The sequence below is a fragment of the Atta cephalotes genome (genome assembly GCF_000143395.1).
Source record: "Atta cephalotes unplaced genomic scaffold scaffold00001, whole genome shotgun sequence".
NCBI classification, from domain to species: domain Eukaryota; kingdom Metazoa; phylum Arthropoda; class Insecta; order Hymenoptera; family Formicidae; genus Atta; species Atta cephalotes.
Window position 1 is genome coordinate 1,064,669 of NW_012130065.1, and position 26,859 is coordinate 1,091,527.

A 26,859-nucleotide genomic window follows, 5' to 3' on the forward strand; every position below is an offset into this window, starting at 1 on the left:
TCGTCGTAACGAACGACACTATAATATATACTTACTCTCACTATAATAATAATAACGTACGTACGTAAGTAATATAGATAATAACTACTACACACACACACACACACACACACACACACACACACACACACACACACACACACACACACACACACACACAATATAAAGCAGCTGTAAAAGTCTATTTAAAAATTTTATAGAATTAACCATATTTATTAATTTCTGCTAATTAGAACTAGTGGATATGTAAATTCTCTTTGAAGAAAATTCTCTTGAGAAAAAGGAATAATGAAGAAACAGCTTTTTCTGCTAAACGCAGCCAATGGAATTTTTATACATGTTTAACATCGATATTGTCGGATCGATAGCTCCTTTATCTTTTCATTTGTGTTATAATTCGTTTATTTGGCACTTCTCGAGACAGTGCGAGCGAAGCCAGGCGTATCATATTTCTATTGCCTAGCTGGAGCTGACATAATAGGATGATTTGTTTCACAATTTTGTGGCTCGGACGATGGCAACCGACCAATTACGCGAATCTCACGTTACCGGAAGGATATCGTCTCGTGTCCCAACACCTACCCTTGCACTTGGCAGTCTTCTCCGGCACACATCACGCAAAACTAATTCATATATTCTGAAACGATTGTCACCTATATTTGCACAGTTTATCAATCAAATTTAAACTTATCTTATATTCTATTTACAATTATTTATGATAATTAAAATTATAGATAACTGCTTGAGCTTGCTTAAGCTGGTATTCTATCACATTCGTAAAAATAACAATTAGACATAGAATCTGAGAAATTTTCTTTCTTACGGATATAAAAAAAAGCAAACTAAATAGAATATTAATTTTCTACTTAAATACGTCATTATTTTGTAGCTATAAAGAATTCCAACTAACTTCTCTAATTAATTTCTTTGTATTTTTATTATTTTTTAATCATAAACATTTTGGTTCAACATCCATCTTAATAACATCAATATTTTCTGATAATAAGATTTTCTATTGATTGATTGAAATGATATAGAACATTTATGTTTGTTCATGTATTAGGAAATTATTGTTAGAAAACATAATAAAGTTGCAAAAGAAAACAGGTGCAGAAAATTGGTGTCATCGTGCGTTAGACCACGTCACGCTATACGTCACATGAAAATGATCTAGTCACGTAGCTGATGATCACTTAAGCGAATCGACACTTCTGGCACTTAAAGGCGTCGCGCGATGCCACGGGTTTCAAAGGAACGATTGTCCGAACTTGCGCGCGAACATATTACATCCGACGGGTTGTATCGCGACTCAAATGTACGCGGTTTCTACGGTTAGATGCCAAACATAATAACCGATTACCAAGATAACTGGCCTAACCTATTTTCGAGCCAAGAGCCGCATTAATAATAGTGGCCTTACGTCACCCCACGGCTCCCTCGGCCTTGAGATCTCGCGGGAAAATACTCGCTCAAGCTCGAAGAAGCGAGATTCGCACGAATTCTGTGAAAATTTGTCGTTCATCACGCTCAATTTGCAGTTAAACGTAATCGGTTTAATGGTCTTGTACATCGACGGTTCGAGATGACCTGTCATCGCCGTCGTTGCCGCCATCACCACCGCGTTGGTACCTGCTGAAAATAGGCCCGACACTCGTAAATTACGAGATCCTTTCGACGTGGCGATAGAGGAAAAGCAAGCGTCGCTCATTCCCATCGTAGTATTTCGCAATGAAATTATTATTAGACCGTCACGAAAATAATTTGTAATTTTTTAATTTCGCATTTCTGCAAAAGAAAATTGATACGTACAGTTTTTATGATTCTTTTTTCGTGGTACATAATGGTGTTTACTATTTTGAAGAGAAAATTTATATCGAACATTAATATAATTACAATCAATGATAGATTGATATTCCTTTAGTCTGTAATTAGTTTGTCGGTAATTAGAAACAGAAAGAAAAAGAAGTTTCAAAATATTTCTATTAGTTGAAGACTTCAAAACATTTTAATTATTTTATTGATTTTATATGTACATTTCAAGATATTACTATGATGTTTGATAAGATAATGTTGCATTTTGGCGAATGTGTAATTTTTGAGAACTCGGTCTCTGTCGCTTTGAACGATCTGAAAATACGAACGATTTGAAAATACGATCGCTTGGCAAAATATATCGTCAGAAACACCTGGATACTAGATAAACCATATTGAAACAGCACGCATATGCGTAATTTATTATTTTGGAAGGATTCGCATTTTCAGCAGCTGAAAATCGTAAGCGCAAAATCACAATCTACAGCCAAGAGTTGAAGAGCAATTTCGAGTTTCGCTCATTTTCGCTGCGAGAATACGACGATCATTCCGTACTTCCTTTAAATTATGTAAACATCTATTTTGAATTTATTACACACGATAAATTATTCTTGAACGTTTTTTCACTGTCGCGGCCGAAGAGTCGCTTCATTTCGCTATTTTCTGGCGATCTTCCCTTCGAAGATCAACCACAGTGACAAAGTCGCGTTTAATTCCAAGAAATTTATTTAACAGTTCATATTTCTTTCAGCGTTTTTCTAATTTTATTCGTATAATTGATTCTTTCCGAGTCTTATAATGATTGAGAACTAAAATTCACTTGTTTTCGCTTTAACTTTCTTTCATCAACGTATTCATTCATCTAGGATGAGTACCTACGTAGGAATCTCATCATGTCTTACCACGTTCATAAGGCGACGTTAAAGAAAGCTAAGTATAGGTATCTGTATAAAAATAGCTGCGGGTGAGAGAGAAGCAACTATAGGTGACAGCAACTCAGACTGCCAAGGTTTACTGAACCGCGATGACTAGACTCGAAGTATAATCGATGCTGTCACTCCGAACTCTGAACTGCAAATACACGTTGAGCAAAACAGAGTAACGATATTCGAATTAGTCATTATTGTTTAATGACAAATTAAAATTTTGAGGAGATAAAGATAAACGAGATTGTATTCCTTAGTGAATTTTAAATTTTAAAATAACTTTATATCTTCCCTGTCAGAATTTTAGTATAACAAATCAATTATTAATTACTATTGAATTTAAAAAATTTTAAAAGGAAATTATATTCCATTATTGATAAATATAGTTTCATTAAAACAAATAATTTCAGAGCATAATGCTTTTATTGTGGCAGCAAAGACTAATATGTATATAGATATGCATTTTAGAACAATATTGGAAATAATGCATATATAGCTATTCAATCGTATATTTTAATCTTCTTTATATTTAGGCTTTTTAAAGAAAATATTAATTTTATTTTCTATATATATATATATATATGTTGCAAAATTTAATAATTAAACTGTGCCTAAAAATAAGTGTTATATATAAATGTTGTATAGGTTCATATTGTAGAAATTTTATTAAAAGTTACAATTAAAAAATATGAAAGTTTAATGATATGGAAATTTAGTGCAATTTAGATGTTTTAGGATTTAAAACCTGGGACATCTTGTATATTAATTGCCATATTAATGTAATGTATTGTATTTCTTTTGCTTCTAGTATTCTCAAAAGTGAAAAGCGAGTAAAAGTGAACGTCGAGCTCAGAAGAAATCCGCGACAGAAACAGGTTGGATGGTGCCGCAGGTCGGCGCCATTTAAACCGACGAGCTGGGCGAAGGAGCTATTTCCTTCCTTAAGTCGCGGGTGTGAACACGCAAACGGGATCTTCCAGGTCTCGTTGTAAAGACAGGTGCGAAGGCGTGCCTCCACAATGGGGGTCGCCGATGACCTCGCGCCCAGCTTTACGCAAAAGCCGCAATTGCGGCAGGAAGACGACGGCAATCGGCTGATATTCGAATGTCAGCTAGTGAGTTCACCTAAACCCGACATTTCCTGGTTCCGCGGCGAGACCGAACTTAGCGAAGATGACAGGACCAACTTCAAGGTGCAGAGTGTCGGAACCAATAAGTTCCTGGTGGTACTCGAGCTCGACGATGTCATCGAGACCGACGCAGGCCTCTACAAGGTCAAGGCGAAGAACAAGATGGGCGAGGTCGCTGCCTCTATCAACCTCAACTTTAGTCGTAAGTATTTATAGCGTATTTTCTTTTTTGTTTCCTAATTATTTCTCAAAATAATATTATTATAAAAATAAAATTTTTTATTTTATAATATATATTTTTATAAAAATAAAATTACATATATCATGAAATTAACCATTCTGTCAATGTATAATTTTTTACTTTTACATTACTATATTTCAAAGTTTCTTTTGAAAATATAAAAGTGACAAGGAATCTGTAAAAAAACTGTTCTTTGTTATTCAAAGAGTGGAGTTGAAACATTACAACAAAATTTAAAAATAAAATATAAAAAGCAAGAAAAGACAAAATATATAAAAGTTTTATTTGTTGTTATTTGATATGAGTACCTATATATATATATAGTATATTGACCGAAAGATTAAGTAGGCTAGTTTGCATTTATCTATTAGGGAAATGTTTTACTTATGATTCATTTTATCACATTTATTTACTTTGAATTTTAGAAAATAGGATAATTAATTAAATCACGATTAAAGTTAATTAATAAATTAATAAAGCAAGTAAAATGGATTAATCATATTATTAGAAAGATGTAGATCTATTTTTACGAAAAAATTAATTTTTTATAATGAATTTTGTTTCTAATTTGTAATAAAAAATATTTATGATTTTAAATATTAATTCCAAATTATATATATAAATTTGCATATAATTTTTTGTACTTGAAATTTCTTTTTACATTGTTTCTTGATTAACACTTTGCCTATATTTTTCTAGCAATGGATGAGCCTAGAGAGAAGTAAGTCAGTTTGTACTGAGAGTAAGACTCATTTGTCGCTTCTCCAGGCTCTATTTAACTTGCTTTAAGCTTCGCGTTTATGCACTAATATGTTTCTGTTGTTATTTCGCCATCATATGTTTTCTCTGCTTTATTTCTGTTTCTGCTTTTCTCGCTTATTTCGTTGTTTTTCGTTTTTGATTTATGATTTTAGCTGCTGATCAATCCGTTGGAAGAGGGTGAGAGCATTATTTACGCTATGTTTTGTAACTGTAATTACTAATTTGATAATTAATTTGTTAATATAAAACTAATATAGTATCATTTCTTTCCACCAATTTTTTAATAAAAAAATCAGATATAACGATAATAAATAAAAGAAAATTAATTTCATAATATATGTGTATTACACAATTTCCTTTTATCTCTCAAAAACTTGAGAAACATTTTAAATCCTGCAATCTGTAATATCAAATAACTTTTCTATTGAATTACATTTCTGATTTACTTATTCACAAAGTTCAATCGATTACAAATTTCTTATGAAAATAATATGAAAAATTTAACGCAAAATTTAGAAAGTTTTTTGCAACAGTTAAAATAAAATTTTTATTTCTTTAGTGCATTATTTATTAATACGCGCTATATCTCTGCCGATAACATCGAGTGCACGTTAAATCAGCCTAACCGAGAATAACCGTCGTGGTATGTCCGCTATTTTCGATCGCGTTCGCACCACGCACTGCACAATTCGATAGAAATCACGGTGACTCGCTGCGCGTTAGTTGGATGATCGGCCGCTTCTTACCAATCCACCTACGCAGATAGAACCGCAAACATGAAATGCGGATGGAAATAGAATTAAGGTCTTCTAGTTTTGGATACCACTTGTGTTTCGTACGTGCAATCTGACCACAAAGTGGCCGGATTATTTTGGACGTTATCTCTCGTGAGAAAGAATCCACTAAATATCGATTCGTCTATATTATAGCTATGGAGTGATCAGATTAAGAGAGAGAAATAATTGATTAAACTGTAGTTGAATTGATGAAATCTCAGAGAAGGATGAAAAAATGGAAAAATATAACAAGTATATAAAAATCACAAATTAAATTGTACAACAATTGTAAAAAAAAATTAAAAACGTTTATTTATATTTAATTGCACAAATCATAAACGCAGTAAATTTTTAAAATTGTACTAATAATAAGTTGCATAACTAAGTACCGATTTCTTGTATTACTTTATACATTTGATGTCACCTCAAAAAAGGAATATTTCTTTAATAATACGATTATATTTTAATAGTATAATTATGCAGCGGGAAGCTATTCTTATCTTCGTAATAATTATGATAACAATAATTTACTGATGTAGCACAATTGGCAAATCAATTATGAAATCTTTGTGCAATCTGCACGGAAAGCATTTATCAGTTCCTAAATCTCTTTTTGCATCCTGCTTGCAGTTATTCCCGCGTCTCATTGCGACTTTAATGACTTTCGAAGATAATTCGAAACTGGGTCGACAGTGTTCTCGACGAGTTCCCTCAAGCCGCAGACTGCGGCGACGACACGACGAGAAGCTGTATTTCGGGATCGCATCGACAGACATGATTCCCGTGAATTTCTAAAAGTAACGCGAGCCTTCCCGCTTCCACGCGTCGCAGATCGCGTTCCATGATGCGTATTGAAAAAAAATTCGGTCAATTGCGAGAAAGATAATTCACTCGAAAGTATAAAACATATTCATGAAAAATTCGCGATATTTTAAACGGTGAGATTTTTAGTAATTTTTAGTAATTTGATTAACAAATTTAACAAAGCAAATTGTCAATCGAGAGTAAAAATTCGCAACTTATAAAAATCGAATCGATTGAGAGTGAAAGTCGAGAGAAAACAGCTGCAGCTGCCTTCCATGCTAAACTTAGCATGCACAACATGCACCCATGCTAATGTACTTATGGTCCATTTGGGATGCAAGTGTTAGGCACGTGCCTCGGTTCTCAATTTGCAAGAATAAACATTGGTGATCATAACTCGAAATGCGCGATTCCATTGGCAAGAATAATTTAGAAGAGAGACGGTGAATCGTAATGATTTTATTTTTAATTTAGAAAAAACTGTACAGGAAACTTGCAGATTCAAAATTTATGAGTTTAAATAACTGACAATAAAGCGAAATAATTGCTTGATTGATTTTTATAACTAATCTTTATAATATAAAAAAATAGTTAATTTTGATTTTTTTGAAAAAAATAAAAAAACAAACGTTAAGATATATGTATAAAAATTTCACAGGAACAATTGTTTTAGAGATTATATTTAGTTTCTTTCGATTTAGCTTTTGATTTTTCTGAAACAAATATTTAACTGTCGACAAAAATATTGGCGCCAAGAAAAACAGTAATATCGATTATATGGCGATGTAATTTTAAAGTGGTTGTTAGCTGTCGAAATCAAAATAAGTTCGACAAGTTCCTCTTGTCATGAAGCATTGACTCAATCAAAACAAAGTTATTTCTGGTCATCAATTTGTGAAAAGCGTGGTAAATTCGAAAGCATAATAAATTCCAAAGCTACTTTTCTCTTGTTTGACCAAATATTATCATCTTCCTTATCCTTATTTTATTTAGTATTAATATTAATTCTTCTCTAGAAATCCTAATTATTTTAGAAATGAAGACATTACTAATTTTTTTTACTAATTATTTAGCTAATAATGCGTACATATTTTTACGATTTAAAGCATGTGATTTATTAATGATAGATGAGTCTTTTGGTTCGCTAAGATGTTGGTTGATCATGCCGAAAATGAGATTAAAATCATCAGCAATATCCTACAGTATGTTTGTAACGCAACCTCTAAATTTTTGCGTTGATTCGCTGTGATTTAATTCGACCAACGCTTTAACGAACGATAAATTTACGCGGATATATTTCCAGACTCTCACGTGTTTATGTTGCGCTTGTAGACAAATTGACGGCATCGCGCCGACTTTCGCGAAGAAACCCGCGATTAGACAGGAGGACGACGGTAAACGGCTGTTGTTCGAGTGTCGTATCACAGCCGATCCCACACCGAAAATCACATGGTTTCATACCGGGAACATGGTCAAAGATTCGTCGAGGCACAAGGTTCGTCATTTTCAATTACGGTCCACCACGTACAGTTACAGTAATATAAATTCAAAAGAGACCGAATAGTAAAATTCAATTTCATTTTTCTGCTTTAGATGATTTTATCTATAATATTATATGTGTATAATACTGAGTTTTCCGAATAGCTTCTAAATCGTAAAAATTAATATTTTTATGCTTAAAGCGTCTTTTATTTTTTAATTTTTTTACGAGAAAAATTAGGAGCATATACGAAGTAATTTAAGCACAGTAACGATTGCGTAGTAACGACGTTAAATCATTTTATACAGCTAACTGTCGATAAAGATGGCCACTCGTACTTCGCCACTCTAGAAATAAAAAACGTGACCGTCGAGGATGCTGGCAAATATAAGGTCACGGCGAAGAACGAGCTCGGCGAGTCTAACGCTACGATTTCCCTGAATTTTGACAGTAAGTATCTAAAGTTTTGCGACAAATAACCACAAACCCATATATATTTCGACCGATGATCCGCTTTACATTTTAATATTTACCTGCTTAATTTTTTTCAAAAGTTATACGCTCAATGATTCGCGTTATTTTGTTAACAATAAGTTTTCTTAAATTATTTTTAGCTTCAATTTGTTTTTGATATCAAGCAGGCATTTAAAAATATTTCATTTTTATGTAAAAAAATTCTATTGTAATTTTTATTATTCATTTTTTGTATAAATTTTCTTAAAGTTTTAGAAATAATTTTTTAATAAATATTTAATAACATTTGATTAACTGTATTTAATTTTTTAAATTTCTAAAGAAGCGAATACATTTCCCTTTATCCCTTTCCGCGTTGTCTTGAAGCGGAAAATAAAGTGGATCATCGGCACTATTCCTCAACTCTTCTCTTACATTCTCACTCGGGATGTATATCGATGATTCTATTTCATTTCTGACTGTCTTCATCTCAATTCTATGCCCTATTTATCTATATCCTTCATATCGTCTTTACACCAACGTATATCCGCAGTTTATTATTTAATTTTTTTCCGTTCCATCAGCAGTCCATTCTTCAGTCTCTTTCATTGTAAATATAACCTTTATTTTTTAATGGTTTGTCTCAGTCGAGCGATGAGCACGTATCGATATCGGCTCGACGCGAGCCACGATATACAGCCCGTTGATTTGATCTTAATCGACTAAACGACTTTTTCTTTTGCGAGAGAAACACACATTTATTGTTTGTCTCTCATGAATTTTGCACCGTAAAAGTTGCGTAGAGAGCGGATCAGAATAATCAACTTGTAACAACGCGTGTACTGCTGCTTCAATCACGTATTAATTCGAATCGCATCTCGCGCCGAGATTAGAGACATTACTTACGTCTCGAGACGAATTAATCTGCCGGATCTACAATAGATTTTTAAGCCTTAAGTCATAAGAAATAAATTATAATTATTCTTATCGTATTCGATTGTAATTTGTCAATTTCTTACGGATTAAGACTTAAAATACTTGTTGTAAATCCGAACTTACCATCTATATTGATGCACGAGATGCGATTATAGATTAGCATTAAACATTATTGACGCTTCGTTAGGTTGCTTCGATGACATCTTTTCTCTCTATTCATACGATCACGTTTGCCGTGTGTGAACATCTACGATAAGCCTCCGTTTGCACTGGCAGTCTTTGGATGCATTGTCGTCCATTACGTCGCTCACACACACGCAAACGCAATTATACGAAATTTCTGTGGTGGTTAGATCTGCTAACAATATATATTTCCTTACTTGCACACATTATCATTTGTGATTTCGCACTTTTAATTCCAACAGAGATGTCACGTTCTTTTTGACTGCAATTGCACAAAATTAAAATTAATATTGCTTATAATTAGAATTAAAACATATCATTGTATATAATTTCAGAATCAAGTATGACAGTATTATTGCAAGTGCATCTCAGTTGCATTATATATTATATAATATTCTTGTAAGAATTATTTATATATAAAAGACTTTTTTAAATACACTTTAGAAATAATCCCAATCTAAATGTATATGCTTTTATAGAATTAAAATTTGCAAGTATGGAAATGTTCTTGAAAAATAGTAAAATACGTAGTTAATGACGACGATTCTAATATTGTATATTGTATATTACTCACATATGTCTTTGTCACATGCTTCACTAGTCATTCTCATCGGCTAATTCGCTCGTAGAGATTTTTTATCAGTAAAACAGAAAGGTTTGAAATTATGTGTTGCTCTGTCATAATGTATATATTCACATCATCGATTAATGTCACGTATTTTAATCGACACAACATGGAAACACACTACTTTCTTTGTACGCGGTATTCGCGATTTCAATGAATCGTAATTATTGGAGATGGAATGATGAAATTGAAATTTCTCGATTAATATTAATGCAATCGAATTGTTATATCGTGTCAAACGATCGTACATATTACACCACTCATTCACTCACAAACAGCGTTTGACGAAATGCTTGTGCATAACTGTGCAGTGTTCCTATTTTCATTTAATCGCGTGCGCGTTCGTCCTCAAAACCGTAACGAGAGAAATGGAGCAGGTGACACAATTTTATGAGCAACCAAGCGAAACATTGCGAATAGATGGAAGGAGAGTAGAAAAAGCAACCTAATACATAAGATGTTCGACAAGGATCTTGAATCCTTGAACGTGTATTCCTGAGCGTTGGTTTTTAGCACACTCGTTATATGCGACGGTATGAATAAATGAAGCAATTAAATCGATCACATAAAGATTGAATATTGAATAGATTAATGTAAATTAAACTGCGATATTTTTATTTAGTAGATAAATATTTATAGTACGTTTAGAAACTTGAAGACTATTTAAGCCAAATCGATACGTGACTCCCGATCTCGCATCGAATTAGAGTCCGACCGAAACTTTTGCCGAAATTGAACCGAAACACTCGGTCATTACATGTCAATTTCAACCGAAATCGAAATCAAAATTTAAAAAATAGGAATTCTATAAAGGCTATATATATAGATATGTCCATATATCATATATATTTTTTCTCCATAAATATCGTAATTGATTGAAACAATAATTAAATTTTTTCGACCGAAATTGAAAACCGAAATTTTGGTCAAAGAATATAAGTACTTCTTCTTCATAAACATTATAATTTAATTATTGAAACAATAATTACACATATTAAAATTAATATTTATGAAGAAGAATGATGAGATGTGATTTCAGTCGAAAACTGATACGTAGTGAGTGTTTGTTTTCAGTTTCGATAGAAGTTTCGGTCGGACTCTACATCGAACTGCAAAATGCTTCGCGTATTTAAGCCTTTCGCTGCAGAATCATTTTTTGTCTCTCAAAATTAGTTGATTAGTCGGAAGGTGACTTAAAAAAATTAAGATTTATTTCTCTTTTATTTCTTTTTAATGTAAATAATATTAATAATTTAATATAAATAATATTTAAACGGTAAGTAATTTTGAAAAAAAGGAAGAAAGTTTATTTTTCAAACTTTTTTCCACTTTGAGATATTTATATGAGACTTAATTAAAAAAAATTTTGTGGAATGGTATCTTTAATTTAGAGGTGTGTTTTTGGAGTCTGACACTAATTATTGCAGTGAAAGGATTGAGTAGGCAAGCAAGTGTACGAACAAATTTCGACATGTCGATCGTTTGTGTCGAACGTAGGCGACGAGGCACCCGTACCGGATGACGGTATTAAACCTACCTTCACCGAACGACCGGTGATTAGACAATCCGACGACGGTAACACCATCACCTTCGAATGCCGACTTGTCGGTGATCCGAAACCAAGTGTCAAGTGGTAAGGTCTTGAAATCTGCGACGCGCGGGAGGAAGTAGTATTGAAAAGTGTCATTGAATCATTGGAAGAAACATGAATTAAAGATATTCAAAATATCGACTAGATAATAAAATTAAGAAAAGAAATAGTGTCGAATTGAAATTAAGAGAAATTTTCAAATTAAACTTTTCCTACAAGATTGTCCTCCAATATTTTTGAAAGATATAATGTACTTGAAAAGTACAATGTTTAAAACTGATATTTTCAAATTTACATGTACATACTTACATATTAAAGTGTTTCGAGTATAAAAAAATTTCGATAGTATATCTTGTTCTGATGGTTCAAAATTCAAGAGTATGATATTACTTCTGAACGCACGGTTTGTGACATAAGTCAATATCCGGCGGTTGCTACGATTTGGCATTTTGGCGGCGATCGCAGGTATCACGGTACCGAGGAAGTGAAAGACGGCGGGCGATTCACCACATCACTGGAACTTGATCAGAAGCTGTACCATCTCGCAAGGCTGAGGATCGACAATGTGGCAAAGGGGGATGCGGGCGAATACAGGGCCGTGGCAAAGAATAAGCACGGCCAGGGGGTAGCGACTATTAATTTGAACTTCGAAGGTGGCGACAGGCTCAAGTAGGCATCGAAAGATAATTTGTCTTCGACATCAATTATTCTGCTGCGCCACGAATCGATAGATGCACTTTTTTTCGGTTTGACACGGCGCGATGAAAATGCATTGTACTGCAATTTTATTCGATTTATTGAGCTGCAAAAGTACAGCATTAATTTAGCTTTTATTAGTGTAGCTTTTAAAACTGCCATGTAAAAATAATGATAGCAGTAACATAATAATATTGTTGAACTTGAGTTTTTTATTGAAACAAAATTTATGACAAGGTCACAAAAGCGAAGTATGTTGAATGAAAAGTACATTGTACTTCTGAGGAATTATCTCGTTAGTACTATTAGAATTCTTCATTACATTCGGTTGCGCACGTAAAACATAGACTCCGTTGTAAATGAAATATGTAAAAACGAATGTATTATAAAATAGAAGTTGAAAATTAGTTGATCAAATTAAAAATGCAGGTATTTGCAATTATTAATTTACGCTTTTTCTATTTCTTTAATTTTTAAAAAATTATTATTTTCTTATAAACACAGTTTTATTATAAAAATGCATATCTTTTACATAAATTAAAAATTATTAAAAATGTATAACTGTAAAAATATAATTTATCTTTATAAATTTACGAATGCCTGCATATACAGAAGTTGCATGTTCTTTTTTAATTAAAACAACATAAAACTGTCACTCAGAATTAAAAAATTTTGATAAATTAAGATTTGATCAAAAGAGAGTCTGCGACTTTTACGATAATATTTTTTCGTAACATTGCGTCGCGTTTTTTCGGAAATATTGCGTGGCCAGCAGGTGAAAAATAATGTCATCCACCGAGATGACTTTAGATTCTGCGTTCAATCAGCGAATCGACAAATTTTTCGTTTGACATGTCGATTTACGCAGAATACCGGACGGTAAGCCACCGCGTTTTCCAAAGAAGCCAACGATCCGTCAGGAGGGCGATTTACTCATCATGGAGTGTATTCTGGAGGCACATCCGGTGCCGGACATAACATGGTACCAAGGTCAAAAAACGATTATCGACAGTAATCGCGTGAAGATGTCACGCAAGGCAACCGGCAAGGACACATATCTGCTGACCCTCGAGATCTCAAATCCGACCAAGGCTGACGGTGGGAATTACCGTTGCAACGCCTTTAACAACTTCGGCGAGAGTAATGCCAACATCTCCCTCAACTTCCAAGGCAAGTCCCCTTCGAAGCGTACGAGAAGGCTTTCATTGGCATTCCGAGATATTTATCATCAATATCAAATACGCTTCAAAAATTATAAAAAAGTCATCAGTTCTTTAATCTTTAATTGCAAATAATCTTTAAAAATCTGAGAGCAGCAATATAGTACAATATATATGCACAGTTAGATACATAGATATATTCTTTTATTTTTATACAATATTAATTTCAAAGTAATTATATTTTTGTTTTTTATATTTATTTAAAATTACAAATTGCTCGGACAATGAAATTCCTTTCGTTTACTTCGTCCATGACGAGTCCTGTCGACTTTCCTTATATCTCCTTCGTGCATTTTATAAATGCATTTTATAAACGCGCGATAAAGACGTATAAGCGATTTTTCTCGGTAAACGATCACGATCATTTCATAGGTCATTTCATCAGGTAAGCACAATCGCGCTATTGCTAACCAATCGTGAAGTCTCTGTATCTTCGCTTCATAACTTATTCAGCTGCCAACAACATGACTAACGTCATTAAAAGTCGCGGTCGCGGGTCATCGGTGACCCGCGACCGCGGTAGAGATCGTGTTTCCGGTGTTCTGCAACGCACCTGGAACCATCTCTCGTATCTTCATCGATGATATCTAACCTTGGATCTTTCCAAGATGCAGAGGAGGGCGCGGGTTGCGCTCCGTCCTTTATTGAGAAACCTCGCATCATCCCGAACGAAACCGGTACGCTGATTACCATGAAGTGTAAATGCAAAGCGAATCCCAAGCCGGAGGTCACGTGGTTCCGCGGTACCAACGTGGTCAAAGAATCATCGAAGATCTCGATTAAGTCCAAAACGATTGAAGAAGACGTATATGAACTTATCATGGAAATAAAGGTAATTCTCTGCTTTATTAAAAATGAAAATAATTTTAATTATTTTTATTTAATTATTATAATAATAATTTTAATTTCTTCCTTCTGATTAGTGATGTGAATATATAATATCAACAGATTATATTTTATTAATATCTAATTTTTAAATCTAAAATTTTAAAATTATTTTCTGATAACAGGACCCATCGGCACCTGACGGTGGCACTTATAGGTGTCATGTGAAGAACGAGTACGGCGAAAGCAACGCTAATCTGAATTTGAATATCGAGGCGGAACCGGAACCAGAGGGAGACGGGCCGACGTTTGTAGAGAAGCCGCGGATACAGTCGCAAAACAAAGGCAAACTCGTCATCATGGATTGCAAAGTGAAGGCAAAGCCGAAGCCACAGATCGTGTGGACTCATGCAGGCAAAGTGGTAAAGGAATCCTCGAAAATCTCCATTAGCATCGTTTCAGAGAAAGAGGACATTTATTATATCAAACTAACTCTAAACGATCCTGGACCGGATGATTCCGGACTCTACAAGTGTAACATTAAGAATGATCTTGGTGAACTCAATGCCAATCTTACGCTAAATGTTGAAAGTAAGTTCGCATATTTTATATTATACATTATTTGGTGTGTGATAACAGTTTAATTAATTTTTTAAATATGAAATAATTGAGTTAGATTTAATAATTCAATTTTTGTTTTAGTTGCTAAAAATAAAGATCATAAAACATAAATTAGAAGTTAAATTAAAATATTAATTATTTTTTATTGTGATTTTAGTTGTACCCGTAATTAAGGAAAAGCCGAAGGTGGTAAAGATTGTTAAAAAGAAGACAGTCGTAATTGAATGTCACGTTCTTTCTCAATTTGCACCTGATTGCACGTGGTTCAAGGAAAGTCAAGCCGTTAAGGAGGATAATAGACACAAGTTGCACATCGAACAAGTTAAAGAAGTGAGTTTTATAAAATTATCCAATATATTTATTATCTCTATCAATACTGTATTAAAACAATTAAAAAGAAATTTATTTTAAGTTTAAAGTTTAGTTTAACAAAATATCTAGAAAAGAATTATTTTTTTTACGTTTGTTTTTTACATTTTTTAAATTATTTTTTTACGTTTATTGATATTATGTATTTAACTAGAAAATAGCAGTTGAATATTACTCAGTATACATTATGTGACAACATAATTATTATTTAAAAAATTATTATATAAATTTTAATCAATTGATTTCTTCAAATAGGGTGAATTCACTATAAAACTCGAAATTGAACAAATGTCGACGACAGATAAAGGCACGTATAAATTAGTGGCACGCAATGATAAAGGCGAAGCCACATCACAAGTAGTGGAAGTGACGGAAATTCCAGACCAAGGAGAAAAACCCAAAATTGTTACCGGCCTCAAATCAATTGTAAGTATTTTTAATTTTTTACTGGTAATTTTTTACTCAAAAGTTAAAATACAATACTTTCTTTATTTAACATTTGTTTTGATGAAAAGCTAATATTGTTAAAATAAATTGTTTCTTTTATTAATTAATGTTATGCGCTGTATATAATACTATATTTCTAGACTGTCGAGGAAGGTAAAACGGTCGAGCTCGTCGCAACTCTCGCAACGCAAGATCGAAAAGTCACTGTCACGTGGTATAAGTACGTATTTAATAATAAAAATTAAGTTTTAAATAATTTGCCAATTTTGTGATACAAAAATATTATATTTTATTTAGAAATTTTATAAAATAATTTTATAAAAAAAATAAAAGAATAATTAATATTCCAAAACAATTTGTCTAATATTCGATAGCTAGACATTCGTACATTTTTTGATCAACTGCCTTTTCTTATGTTAAACTGTTTCAATAAATTGTTCAAATCTTTATAATTGTTGCAATAATAATTTTATAATATAATTACAGAAATTCCACGGTCATCAAAGCGTCAAAGGACATCATGATTTCCTTTAATGGCCTGGATATGAAATTGACTATCACCTCGGCATCGACAGAATTCTCAGGAATGTATAAAATCACCGTGAGCAATGAATACGGTCAAGATGAGTCGTCGGCTCGTCTCGTCGTCAACGTAAGCAATTTTATTTAATAATTTTCAACCATGAATTTATTTATCAATATGCAAGTTTTTTAGTCACTTTGTGTTTGTATAAATTTATGTTCCAATAATATTACAAGAAATTCGCATTTTCATGAAAATTGGCATGAATTCATATTATAATTATCACCCCTTTTTTTCACTGAATTTGAAATGTATTACTAATAATTATAAACTGATCCAAATACACCCCGTTGAAAAATTGACATGTTAAATTATTATATCAAATATGGAATTAAACTAATGAATACATGATGTAACTAAATCATTGTTTTCTTGATAAATTTGAAGATTATTTGTATGTGTTCTCCAATGTTGCATGCAATTCCATGAAATTACAGAAGAAAGAAGAAAAGAAAAAAGAGGAGGAGGAAGAGAAGAAGAAGAAAAAGGTTGAGAAGAAAGAGGAGAAAAAAGAGGAAGAAAAGAAAGAAGAAAAGAAAGTAGAGAAGAAAGTCGAAGAAAAGAAGGAGGAAAAGAAGGAAGAAAAGAAGGTAACCACTGAGATGGGAAAATTAATTAAAATTTTCATTCTAATTTTCAATGATTTTTTTATCGCTTCCCTATTCCTTCTGTTACACCTCTTGTGATTAACAAGATACTACACTGATCACATACAGCGTGATACAGATACAGGAAGATTAATTGTTTTGCAAAATTTATTACAGTATGATTCTTTATGTACTTGCAATTATCTAAAAATAATTATTATTATGTAAAAAGAGAGTAATATCTTTGAAAAAGAAAAAAGAATTTTAGTTTTATATAATTGTGTATTATACGAGATTGATTATCAAACTGCAAGTAAAAATATTGAATTAGTACTTAATATTGTATTAAGAGCATCTGCTATATAATTTGCAAAAATTGATCGATCTTTCGACTCCTCGACGCGTCAATTGGTATACCATTGAAAAATTATATCTCGATATAAAAGGTAATTAGTTCAGTATGGAGCGACGATGATGGTGAAGAATCAGAAGAATATGAGATGGAGGAAGAGGAAGAAGTGGTGAGTGTAATTGAGTCCAGCATTATCAGCACAGAAGCCATTCTCGAGGAATCAGATTCTGAAATAGTTTCTCGCGTCGAGGTATACACAAACACAAACTATATCAACACTAATACATATTATAGAATCCATCTTTCATCAATTTATATTAAATTTTTATATTTAAATATTTAATAATAATTTATTAACAATATATTACTTTTATAAAATAAAAAAAAGTAATTTTGTTTATTCAATTATATATAAAATAAAATAATTATTTTATATTAATAATGTTATAATTTATTACATGTAAATATTCCGCTAATTAAACTTCTCTTCTTTTTTTTTATAAATTGTGAAATTTGTTTTTATAAGATAAATCAATCAAGGATAAATAAATTTTTTTTCTTGTTATTTTTAAGGATAAGCCTGATTTGAAACCGAATGGTATCGACAAACCAGAGGTTGGGAAGGTACGAGATATAATTATTTCTTTTTAATTTTTTGAGAGGAACATCAAGTGTAATTTTTTGCAAAAGAAAACAGTACACTATAATCAGAACACGTCACATGATAATTATTTATCATTTGTGTCCCTTCTTATTTTATCCATTGTTATTTTCGTTTGCACTTTCCCTGTCATTTGTGTCATACCTTGGAGATTCATGTGTGTATTGTGTGTTCCATAATATGTATAAAAGCTTATTTTGTATGTATAAAAGTTTAAATGCAAATTTCCTACAAATAATAATATAAATTATATAAACTTAAATTATACGTTTGTAGAAAAGATAATTCTAAGTTTAAAATATTTAAAATATATGAAAGAAAAATAATGATCTTGATGTATTCTGTTTCAGAAAATGGAGATTTTACAGGTGAGCATAAAATATCAAAAGTTGGATTTCGGTAATGTATGCGCTCGAAAAGCAATTTTGATTCGCTTAATTTAATTCGAATAAATACCACTGTGCTCTGAAGATTGAGGCTTTGGCGAAATATTTTGGCCAATCTGTGAAACGATATATTTATAAACCGCAATAAATTGTTTTTAGTTTTCTTTTGATGAGATTTCATCTTACAAAATTATCTTTATGCGATTAATATTCATCATTTTTGCGCTAAATAAATTTGCTTATATATTATTTTATTTTTCGCAGCATCCACTTAATCTCAGCTTATTTGATAAGTTTCTTCGAATGATCTCTTGCTTAAACAAACCTTAATATTAATTTTTCTTCGCATAAAAACGCAAGTTTTCCAAATGCTTTTTCAGATGCCATATTTCTTTCCGAGTCCCAGAAGCTGGTTCCTTCAAACCCAATTCTGCTTAAAGTTTAATTCTTTATGTCATTATACAAACTCTTGCATGTGGTTTTTTTTTCTTTGTATGTTTATATTATGTGTGTTTGTGTGTGAAAAATTTTATTCAAAAACGAGCATCAAAAATATTTATTGGTGATTAAATGGGAATTTATCCTATTTATCATTATCTTAAATTACTTTAATATAATGCAACCATATCTCTGTGTTGTGTTTTTGATTATTGTGTCCTAAATTAAATAGAAGAAGTATTTTGTTAATATTATTTTATTTCTTTACATATGTAGAAGGACGAAGAAATTGTGAATAATGTTGAAGAAAGGAAATCTATTAAGGTAAGAATAATGTAACATGTATTTCTTATTAAAAATGTATGTTAAATATTGTAATTAAGACGATATAACAAACAATCTATTTAGTTAGTCTATATTTTATATCTCTATTTTTCTTTCAATTTATAGAAAAAAGCCGCCGAGAAAATTGAAGACAAAAAGGAAGAAGAAAAGGTGAGCGCAATTATACATTTAATTTATATTTTTTCAATAATTTATTTTTTGGCCTTTTTTATCTTTAAATCTTAACTCTTTTTAGAAAAAAATTATAAAAAAGAAAGAACCCGAATCCAAAGAGGTATGCATAATTCAGTTATTCTATTTTCGTATCTTATTTTATGTTAATCAAGTAATCATGTAGCATATTATTATTTTAAGTATTCATTAAATTAATATATTAATATATTAAATTAATTTGGACATATGTATCTAATATGTATCTAATATTATTTATATTTAGATATCTCGAGAAACTACGCCTAAACCTGAGAAAATGGTGACTCGCAAGGAATCAATCAGCAGAGTAAGGGTATTAATGTATTATATATGTATTTTTTTAATCAATTAGAAAAATAAATTTTATATATAATTTGTTATATTTCAGGTGGAAGAACTTAAGACAGAGAGTCGTCGTAGTTCGATCATCAAGACTGATGAGAAGGTATGATGTTGTGATACTAAATTTCGTAAATACTTTAAGAGCTATGAGTCTGATAAATTTATTCTGCATCATTAGATGCAAGTATTATATAAAATACAAATTATTTTTATTTTTTATTATTATCATATAGATAATGAATGATGGCACTGTGACACCACGACGTCTTTCTATACAGAAGGTACACATACATATACACATTTCACACACAACATTGTCAAAAAACAGTTACAATTAATTTTACAAAATTGATATATTGAAAAAAAATTTAAACTCATGAACAGAATAAAATAACATAAATTAAAGTATTTTATTATTGACTCACGTCAATTAAATTTTAATTTATGTTTTATATATCTTAGACCGAAGAAGAAGTCAGGGTAGAAAGCAGACGATCTTCTATTATAGAAAAGAAGAAAACGACTGAAAAGGTAAGAAAGAATATTGCTGTTTTTAATAAGTTACATAATGTGCTAACAAAATATTTTGTTATTAATTAATTGATTAGTTGTACTATTATAATTTTTAGAAGAACAAAGTAAGTATACGTGAGTGAATCACCTTCTCAAAATCGACATAAGAAGGAGTTTTAATATTTTATAGAAATAAATTATTTTTTATTAGATTAATAGCTTGATGTAATTTTATTGTTTGGCAAAACCAACTTGTGTTAATATAAATTATATAATATAAATTATATAATTGACTTTTGTTTTTTTTGAAGTAGTCTTTGAAAATAATTTTATCCATAGATTTGACTTTAAAAGCTTTCAATGTGCAAATAATTTTACAATAAAAAGAAAATTATAATTTTTATTTAAAACACAAAAATTATGCTCTCTGTAAAATTTTACAATTAATAAGAATTTAAGGATATAATATAGGGTCAAAACTAATAGGTAACGCTGGATTTTTTATTTTGTGCGATATTAGGGTAAATCGTAGATTTTGTACAATGAAATACATAAAAGAATATTTTATCTCGCATCATTGCAGGATGTATCCGCATTCAGGCCAAGAGCCATTTCGCGAATGATTGAAGACGAGGTACACTTACACATTTTAATTACTCTAATTATTTTATTTTATTTTATATCATTTTTTTGAACTTTGTAACGAGATAACTATTTTTTTTAGAACACACTCACAACGAAAATCAAGCCACACACATATAAATTCGACGAAGAGATTCAGGTACATAGACATAAACACAATACTTATTATTTTCAATCGTACACGTATATCGTCCATTACTATCGTCTATTACTATCGTCTATTACTTTCAATTGTATATCGCCCATTAGGTCAGCATATACGTTACATTTAATTTTAGGACATTTGGTCATCTAAACCGACAGAGCGCGGTAGTAAATCGATAAGACATTATGAGGTACGTGATGTATTTTTTGTTATGTTTATGCGTCTTAAAACACGCGATATAAATATATGAAACATTCTAGGAAATTGCGAAGTCCAAGGCAACTTCTTTCGTTCATGAAACTGATCGTAAACCGAAGGTACATATCTCGCGCTGACTGTATTTAACAAATACTGTATTTAACAAAATGTAGTTTCCTTAAAATCAGAAAAATTTATGATATTTTCAACAAGAAGAATTACACAAAAGTAAACTTTTTAGGTTGCACCTCAAGCTGCAATTAAGCCACGCATCCGCGATTCGGATGATGAACGTGAGGTACATAAAAAATTATATCGTACACACACGCATACACATTTAAAGATGTTATAACGATAATTAAACGTTTTACGAATGCGTATTTTATCGGTATTCATTTTAGGATGTTTGGAGTATTCACAATCCGGGAGAACGTGATAACGAATCTATGCCGTACAGAGTATGCAAATATGCTACATGAAAGTTCAATACATTTTAGTTTAAAAGAACATGATATTTCGAATAATATTTTTTTATTTTAGGATATGTCAACAGATAAGACACACAAACCTCACATACCCGAAGATACAACACATTCACATCAAAAATCAGATGAAGATAAACCAAAAGATAAAATATCACATGACACCATCGAAAATAAGACACATCCACAGAAATCAGATAAAGAGATTGAGGTACAGAACATTTATTGTATAATCGCTAGGCATAGATAGTATATATATCTTTAAATCATCAATAGTTTTAGACTATTTGGACGAATAAAGAATACAATACTGATTCTAAAAAAATGTGACAAAGTATACAAATACATTTAAATTACAGAAATTATTCGCGAACAGTTTGAATTTCTTTAAAAGAGTAAAATTTTGAATATATTATTTTAGGATATTCTGAAAGAGAAAAAACCACATGATACATCTACTAGTAAAGTATTATCGCGTAAATATGACGATAATTCAAAAGATAAAACACTTTCTCATGACACACCAATACATGAAATACATCCGAAAAAATTTGACGATAAAATTGAGGTATATAATATTATTGCGAGGCACATAAATTACATATCTTTAATATATTACTGTTTTTAGAATATTTGGGCGAGTAAAGAACGCGATAATGACTCCCCCAAAAAGCATGAAAAAGTAGGTGTATACATATTTAAATTATAAATATTATTCATAAATATAATAGAATTTTTTAGAAACGATTATAAAATTTTAAACGTTATTTTAGGATGTTCCGAAAGAGAAAACATGTTTGCGTGATATACCTACGAGTAAAACATTTGCGTATAAATCCGGTGATGTTTCAAAAGATAAAACATTTTCTTATGACACACCTACTTATAAAATACATTCGCAAGAAAAAATTGAGGTATATAACAAATATCATCACATAATTTATGAAGCATATGTTACACACTTTCGAAATAATATTTTTTTAGGATACATCGATTAAGCCAAAAGAACGTGTTGTCGATTCAAAGAAATCTAAAGTACGTATAGTTAATAATTATATAAAATATAATTATTATCATACATATACAATTAATTGTATGAGTAAGAATAAAGAAAATAGTAATGAGTAATGACATATTAAGAATAAAGAAAATAGTAATGAGTAATGACATGTTAAATAATATTTTAGGACATACCAAAAGTTAAGACACTTTTATGCGATACACCTACAGCTAAACTACAATCACAAAAATCTAACGAAGTGTTACAACAGAGAGAGAAAACACATGACACATCTATTCAAAAAATACGTCCATACAAATCTGATGAAAAAATTGGGGTATACAACACTTATCATATGCTTTTTTTAGAAGTAAATTTTATCTTTAAAATATTAATAGTGTGTAGGATGTTTGTGTAGAATCAAAAAAATATAATACTGATTCTAAGACATACGGCAAAGTATGCAAATTAGTATATTAATTAAGTACACAATTAGTATGAATTTATTTAAGAGGAAAGATAAATAATATTTTAATTATAATATTATTTTAGGATTTACCGAAATTTAAAGATAAATCGTCTCGTCGTCAATCTGACGAAAAAATCGAGGTACATGTATATTACTCATTGCAGAGTACACTTACACATCACATTGTAGAGATTTTTTATATATTTTTTTAATGTTAACTTCTAGGATATTTCGTCCAAACAAAGGGAACATGAAAACAAACCAAACAAAACAGATGAGGTACACTATGTAACATTTCGCGCATATTTGAGTAAATTTATAAAATAGCAAATTCAAAATTATTATTATTATAGGATACACCGGAAATTAAGGCTAAAAGACGCGTATCGAAACCTGATGATCAAATTGAAGGAGATAAAATAGCTTTGGACAAAATAAAAATACGTGATATCAAGTCCAAGCCAAATGATGAGGTAGATAGTACGAGAATATAATGATACACGAGACAAGATAATATCTAATTATAGTTTAAAAAAAAGAATTTAGTTTTATATTTATTTACATTTTTTAATAAAAGGATAATAATAATGATAGTAAATTGATAAAAAGCAACAGAATTTATTTTAGGAAAATTATATATAATAAATAAAAATATAACATAAAGTCAAGTCGCAAAATAAAATCAAATTTATCTCTTCTTTGTCTAAGAATATAATAGAATACGTTAAAATACATTCTTAAAATTTTAGGATAAATTGATGCCGAAATCGAAAGGACATGACGATAAATGCGTTGCATATGATGAGGTACATAAATATATGAATACATACAATTTTGCTTCTCTTCACTCCATTTCACTTCACACAACTCACACTTTCGGGTCTTACATTTACATAAAACAGCTTGATAAAGTATGCTGTTATTTTAGGATACCGTATGCTCCACGGACACATTTCACAAACTTCGACTAGATCGAGATGTCAAAATTTACTACACGCACTATAATTATGTTAGTTACGAAATATTTATCTTATGGCGGACAACAATACACTATTATTTTATTTATTTTTAAATATATTATTTTAGGATGTATGGGCAAATCCGCCAAAATCCATTGAGCACAAAAATTTTATTACATCCGATAAGGTACACATATACATATATACACACATACACACACACACATACACATACATTTGTGCGGTGAGACAGATTGTTAGATAAAAATAGAAATTAATATTACATGCAAAATATAGATATATTGAAGAAACAACGATTTATTTTTTAATTTTAGGATGTTTTATTATCTACTGTTAAACCACAAACGCATGAATTCGATGATGATATTGAGGTACAGAATATACATTCATAGCATTATATTTTTTTTATTATATTATACTTTTGATTAATATGTAATAAAATAACATGCGATCGTAGGATATTTGGGCTTCGAGAATCGAGGACGACGCGCCTAAACCAATCAAAAAATTGGAGGTATATGCAAATTGTAATTGACACTGCATTTATTTTTACTTTTGTTTATTGAGTAGGTTATAATATCGATATATTTTAGGATTTGCAAATTTCCAAAGTTGCGCCGTATAAAAATGGGGTTAAAATAGAGGTATACATTATTAAATTTACAAGTACTCATATTTACATTATTCGAAAATCACATACCTAATTTGGTATATGACGACTTTTAAAATCTCGCAGGAACTTGCATTCACATCTGCGCCTAAATTTGCATCCAAATCTAAGGACAGCATAAGCAAACCTAAAGAATCCAGGGTATATATGTATATTCCACATTCATACATTTGTAATCGACAGTTCAATCTATATTATATTAGTTAAAAAACGTATTAATTTTTAATTTTTAGATATTACTTTTATATGTTTAATATTTAAATTAATTTTATTTAATATTTGACATATAAAATGATTTTAATTTAATTATGTCTTTTATCCATTTGTGAGAGAACTAAGACAAAATGAAATGAGCTTTTCGGACAGATCTTATCCTTCAATGTTTTTAGGAGGGCGATATACCTGAATACGAAAAAAGCGAGATTAAACCCAAAGAGAAGGTACATTCTCACACATACAATCGCATGCATTTAAATTTAAACACACAATACACAATACACAATAAATTTGGATAATATAATTTTTTTAATTTTTTAATTTTAGACCAAAGATATTAACTCTACACTTGACAAGGAAGAAGTGCCCAAGGTATAATAAAAAAAATTGTACTTCACACACACAACACATTGTTATTTTCTTTTCGGTTTTATTATATTTTTGCAATTGTAGAAAAAGGTGTCCACTAGACGTAAATCGACTAAGTCAACGGAAGGATCCGAGGTATAAAAACGATCCTCATTTCTTGTCAGTGCTAATCATTGACTTTCCACTGATCTGATCGCATAATCTTCTGGTCGCATAACTCTTCAGTCTCTTTGTAATCTTAGATGCAAAAACTTCTTCATTTTCTCTATTCTATAATATTATAATCTTCGAAGCTATCTAGTGTCTTCTTCGCAAATGTGTATTGACATCTTTCGCTAACTATTATTACGGAACATTTTCTCTTATCATCTTTTTATGATAAGTATTTCCTTTTTCTCTTGCTGCTTTTCATCTTCTTACTCTTCTTCTAAATGTCTATGATTTTGTTGATTATAAATATTGTTGATTATAATATCTAGGATCAAAAACCAGTATCGAAACCAAAGAAGAAAAAACCTAAATCCGCGGATGAATCTAAGGTATACAATTATATGTTAATAATATAGTATATTAAACATCACAATTATAAAAATACAAAAGATGAATGTTATATCTTCGTATAGGAAATAAAACAATATATGATTATTCGTAGGCATATTAATTATAAATATTTGTTATTAATTTTTGCATTTCGCTACATGCTTTTAATCACTAACATTAATATGCATATTTGTTTATGTAATATTATGTTTTAACCCTTATAGCACAAAATTGTACAAAAGTTGCAGCAATATTATAAAGATTTTTCAGCGATATTGCTGCAAATTCTGTGCTGTATGGATAAAATAGCGTAGATGAATGATAATTAATATGTATATAATATTTATATACATATATTTATTAATTACAACATATCTATTTATTATTCATATATCTTTTACACAGTTTACACATTTTTAAACAGAAATACACTTTTACAACATATAAATCTTACAATAAATATATAAATATCTATAAATATCTTTTAAATATATATAAATATCTTTTAGAAAGAGGAACCGATCACAAAACCGAAAACTCCCGGAAAACCAGAACCGAAGGTACATAAAAAAATACAATTAAAGCACATACAAAATTTTCAACATGTGATTAATTTTTGATTAATATAAATATTTTAAATAAATATTTTACTTTCCTTACAATTACATTCAGTCCATAGGAAATATAAAGTATTAAATTTATATTTTAAAAATACGAATTTAAAAAATATTATTACTACATTTTAGGCAGAAGTCAAGCCTAAACCGGGAGAGACGAAGGTATATAAAATAATTACACTATTATCGTATTTATATATATATATATATATATATATATATATATATATAATAA

General features: G+C 30.4%; 2 protein-coding genes across 2 annotated transcripts in view; both read left to right on the top strand.

Annotated features, from left to right (window-relative positions):
- Positions 1–3,757: 3,757 nt before the first annotated feature.
- The window catches only part of LOC105617718 (twitchin), a 95,417-nt gene continuing 72,315 nt past the window's right edge, over positions 3,758–26,859 (top strand). The window contains exons 1-47 of the mRNA XM_012199275.1: positions 3,758–4,070; positions 4,809–4,830; positions 7,784–7,946; positions 8,240–8,381; positions 11,626–11,761; positions 12,185–12,388; positions 13,284–13,585; positions 14,244–14,467; positions 14,646–15,051; positions 15,239–15,411; positions 15,706–15,876; positions 16,038–16,117; positions 16,384–16,556; positions 16,916–17,070; positions 17,568–17,588; positions 18,431–18,448; positions 19,355–19,399; positions 19,485–19,525; positions 19,703–19,748; positions 19,830–19,886; positions 20,246–20,314; positions 20,880–20,930; positions 21,021–21,077; positions 21,217–21,273; positions 21,344–21,400; positions 21,523–21,579; positions 21,683–21,739; positions 21,822–21,974; positions 22,185–22,331; positions 22,392–22,445; positions 22,748–22,798; positions 22,951–23,100; positions 23,316–23,372; positions 23,458–23,511; positions 23,586–23,705; positions 23,982–24,038; positions 24,319–24,378; positions 24,527–24,583; positions 24,670–24,726; positions 24,806–24,856; positions 24,949–25,023; positions 25,272–25,322; positions 25,426–25,470; positions 25,552–25,602; positions 25,947–26,006; positions 26,517–26,567; positions 26,754–26,786. Coding sequence (XP_012054665.1) covers positions 3,758–4,070; positions 4,809–4,830; positions 7,784–7,946; positions 8,240–8,381; positions 11,626–11,761; positions 12,185–12,388; positions 13,284–13,585; positions 14,244–14,467; positions 14,646–15,051; positions 15,239–15,411; positions 15,706–15,876; positions 16,038–16,117; positions 16,384–16,556; positions 16,916–17,070; positions 17,568–17,588; positions 18,431–18,448; positions 19,355–19,399; positions 19,485–19,525; positions 19,703–19,748; positions 19,830–19,886; positions 20,246–20,314; positions 20,880–20,930; positions 21,021–21,077; positions 21,217–21,273; positions 21,344–21,400; positions 21,523–21,579; positions 21,683–21,739; positions 21,822–21,974; positions 22,185–22,331; positions 22,392–22,445; positions 22,748–22,798; positions 22,951–23,100; positions 23,316–23,372; positions 23,458–23,511; positions 23,586–23,705; positions 23,982–24,038; positions 24,319–24,378; positions 24,527–24,583; positions 24,670–24,726; positions 24,806–24,856; positions 24,949–25,023; positions 25,272–25,322; positions 25,426–25,470; positions 25,552–25,602; positions 25,947–26,006; positions 26,517–26,567; positions 26,754–26,786 — 4,731 coding nt within the window. The remainder of the gene's footprint in view (positions 4,071–4,808; positions 4,831–7,783; positions 7,947–8,239; positions 8,382–11,625; positions 11,762–12,184; positions 12,389–13,283; positions 13,586–14,243; positions 14,468–14,645; positions 15,052–15,238; positions 15,412–15,705; positions 15,877–16,037; positions 16,118–16,383; positions 16,557–16,915; positions 17,071–17,567; positions 17,589–18,430; positions 18,449–19,354; positions 19,400–19,484; positions 19,526–19,702; positions 19,749–19,829; positions 19,887–20,245; positions 20,315–20,879; positions 20,931–21,020; positions 21,078–21,216; positions 21,274–21,343; positions 21,401–21,522; positions 21,580–21,682; positions 21,740–21,821; positions 21,975–22,184; positions 22,332–22,391; positions 22,446–22,747; positions 22,799–22,950; positions 23,101–23,315; positions 23,373–23,457; positions 23,512–23,585; positions 23,706–23,981; positions 24,039–24,318; positions 24,379–24,526; positions 24,584–24,669; positions 24,727–24,805; positions 24,857–24,948; positions 25,024–25,271; positions 25,323–25,425; positions 25,471–25,551; positions 25,603–25,946; positions 26,007–26,516; positions 26,568–26,753; positions 26,787–26,859) is intronic.
- LOC105627477 (rab-like protein 6) lies at positions 24,925–26,033 on the top strand. Its single transcript, XM_012208795.1, has 5 exons — positions 24,925–25,023; positions 25,272–25,322; positions 25,426–25,470; positions 25,552–25,602; positions 25,947–26,033. The coding sequence occupies exons 1-5, from the start codon at positions 24,925–24,927 to the stop codon at positions 26,031–26,033; spliced, it is 333 nt and encodes a 110-aa protein (XP_012064185.1).

Coding starts and splice junctions, on each gene's coding strand:
- LOC105627477 (XM_012208795.1), top strand. CDS start 24,925: ATGACGACTTTTAAAATCTCGCAGGAACTTGCATTCACATCTGCGCCT. Junction 25,323..25,425: donor AGATTAAACCCAAAGAGAAG/GTACATTCTCAC, acceptor TTTTAATTTTAG/ACCAAAGATATTAACTCTAC. Junction 25,603..25,946: donor AGTCAACGGAAGGATCCGAG/GTATAAAAACGA, acceptor TATAATATCTAG/GATCAAAAACCAGTATCGAA.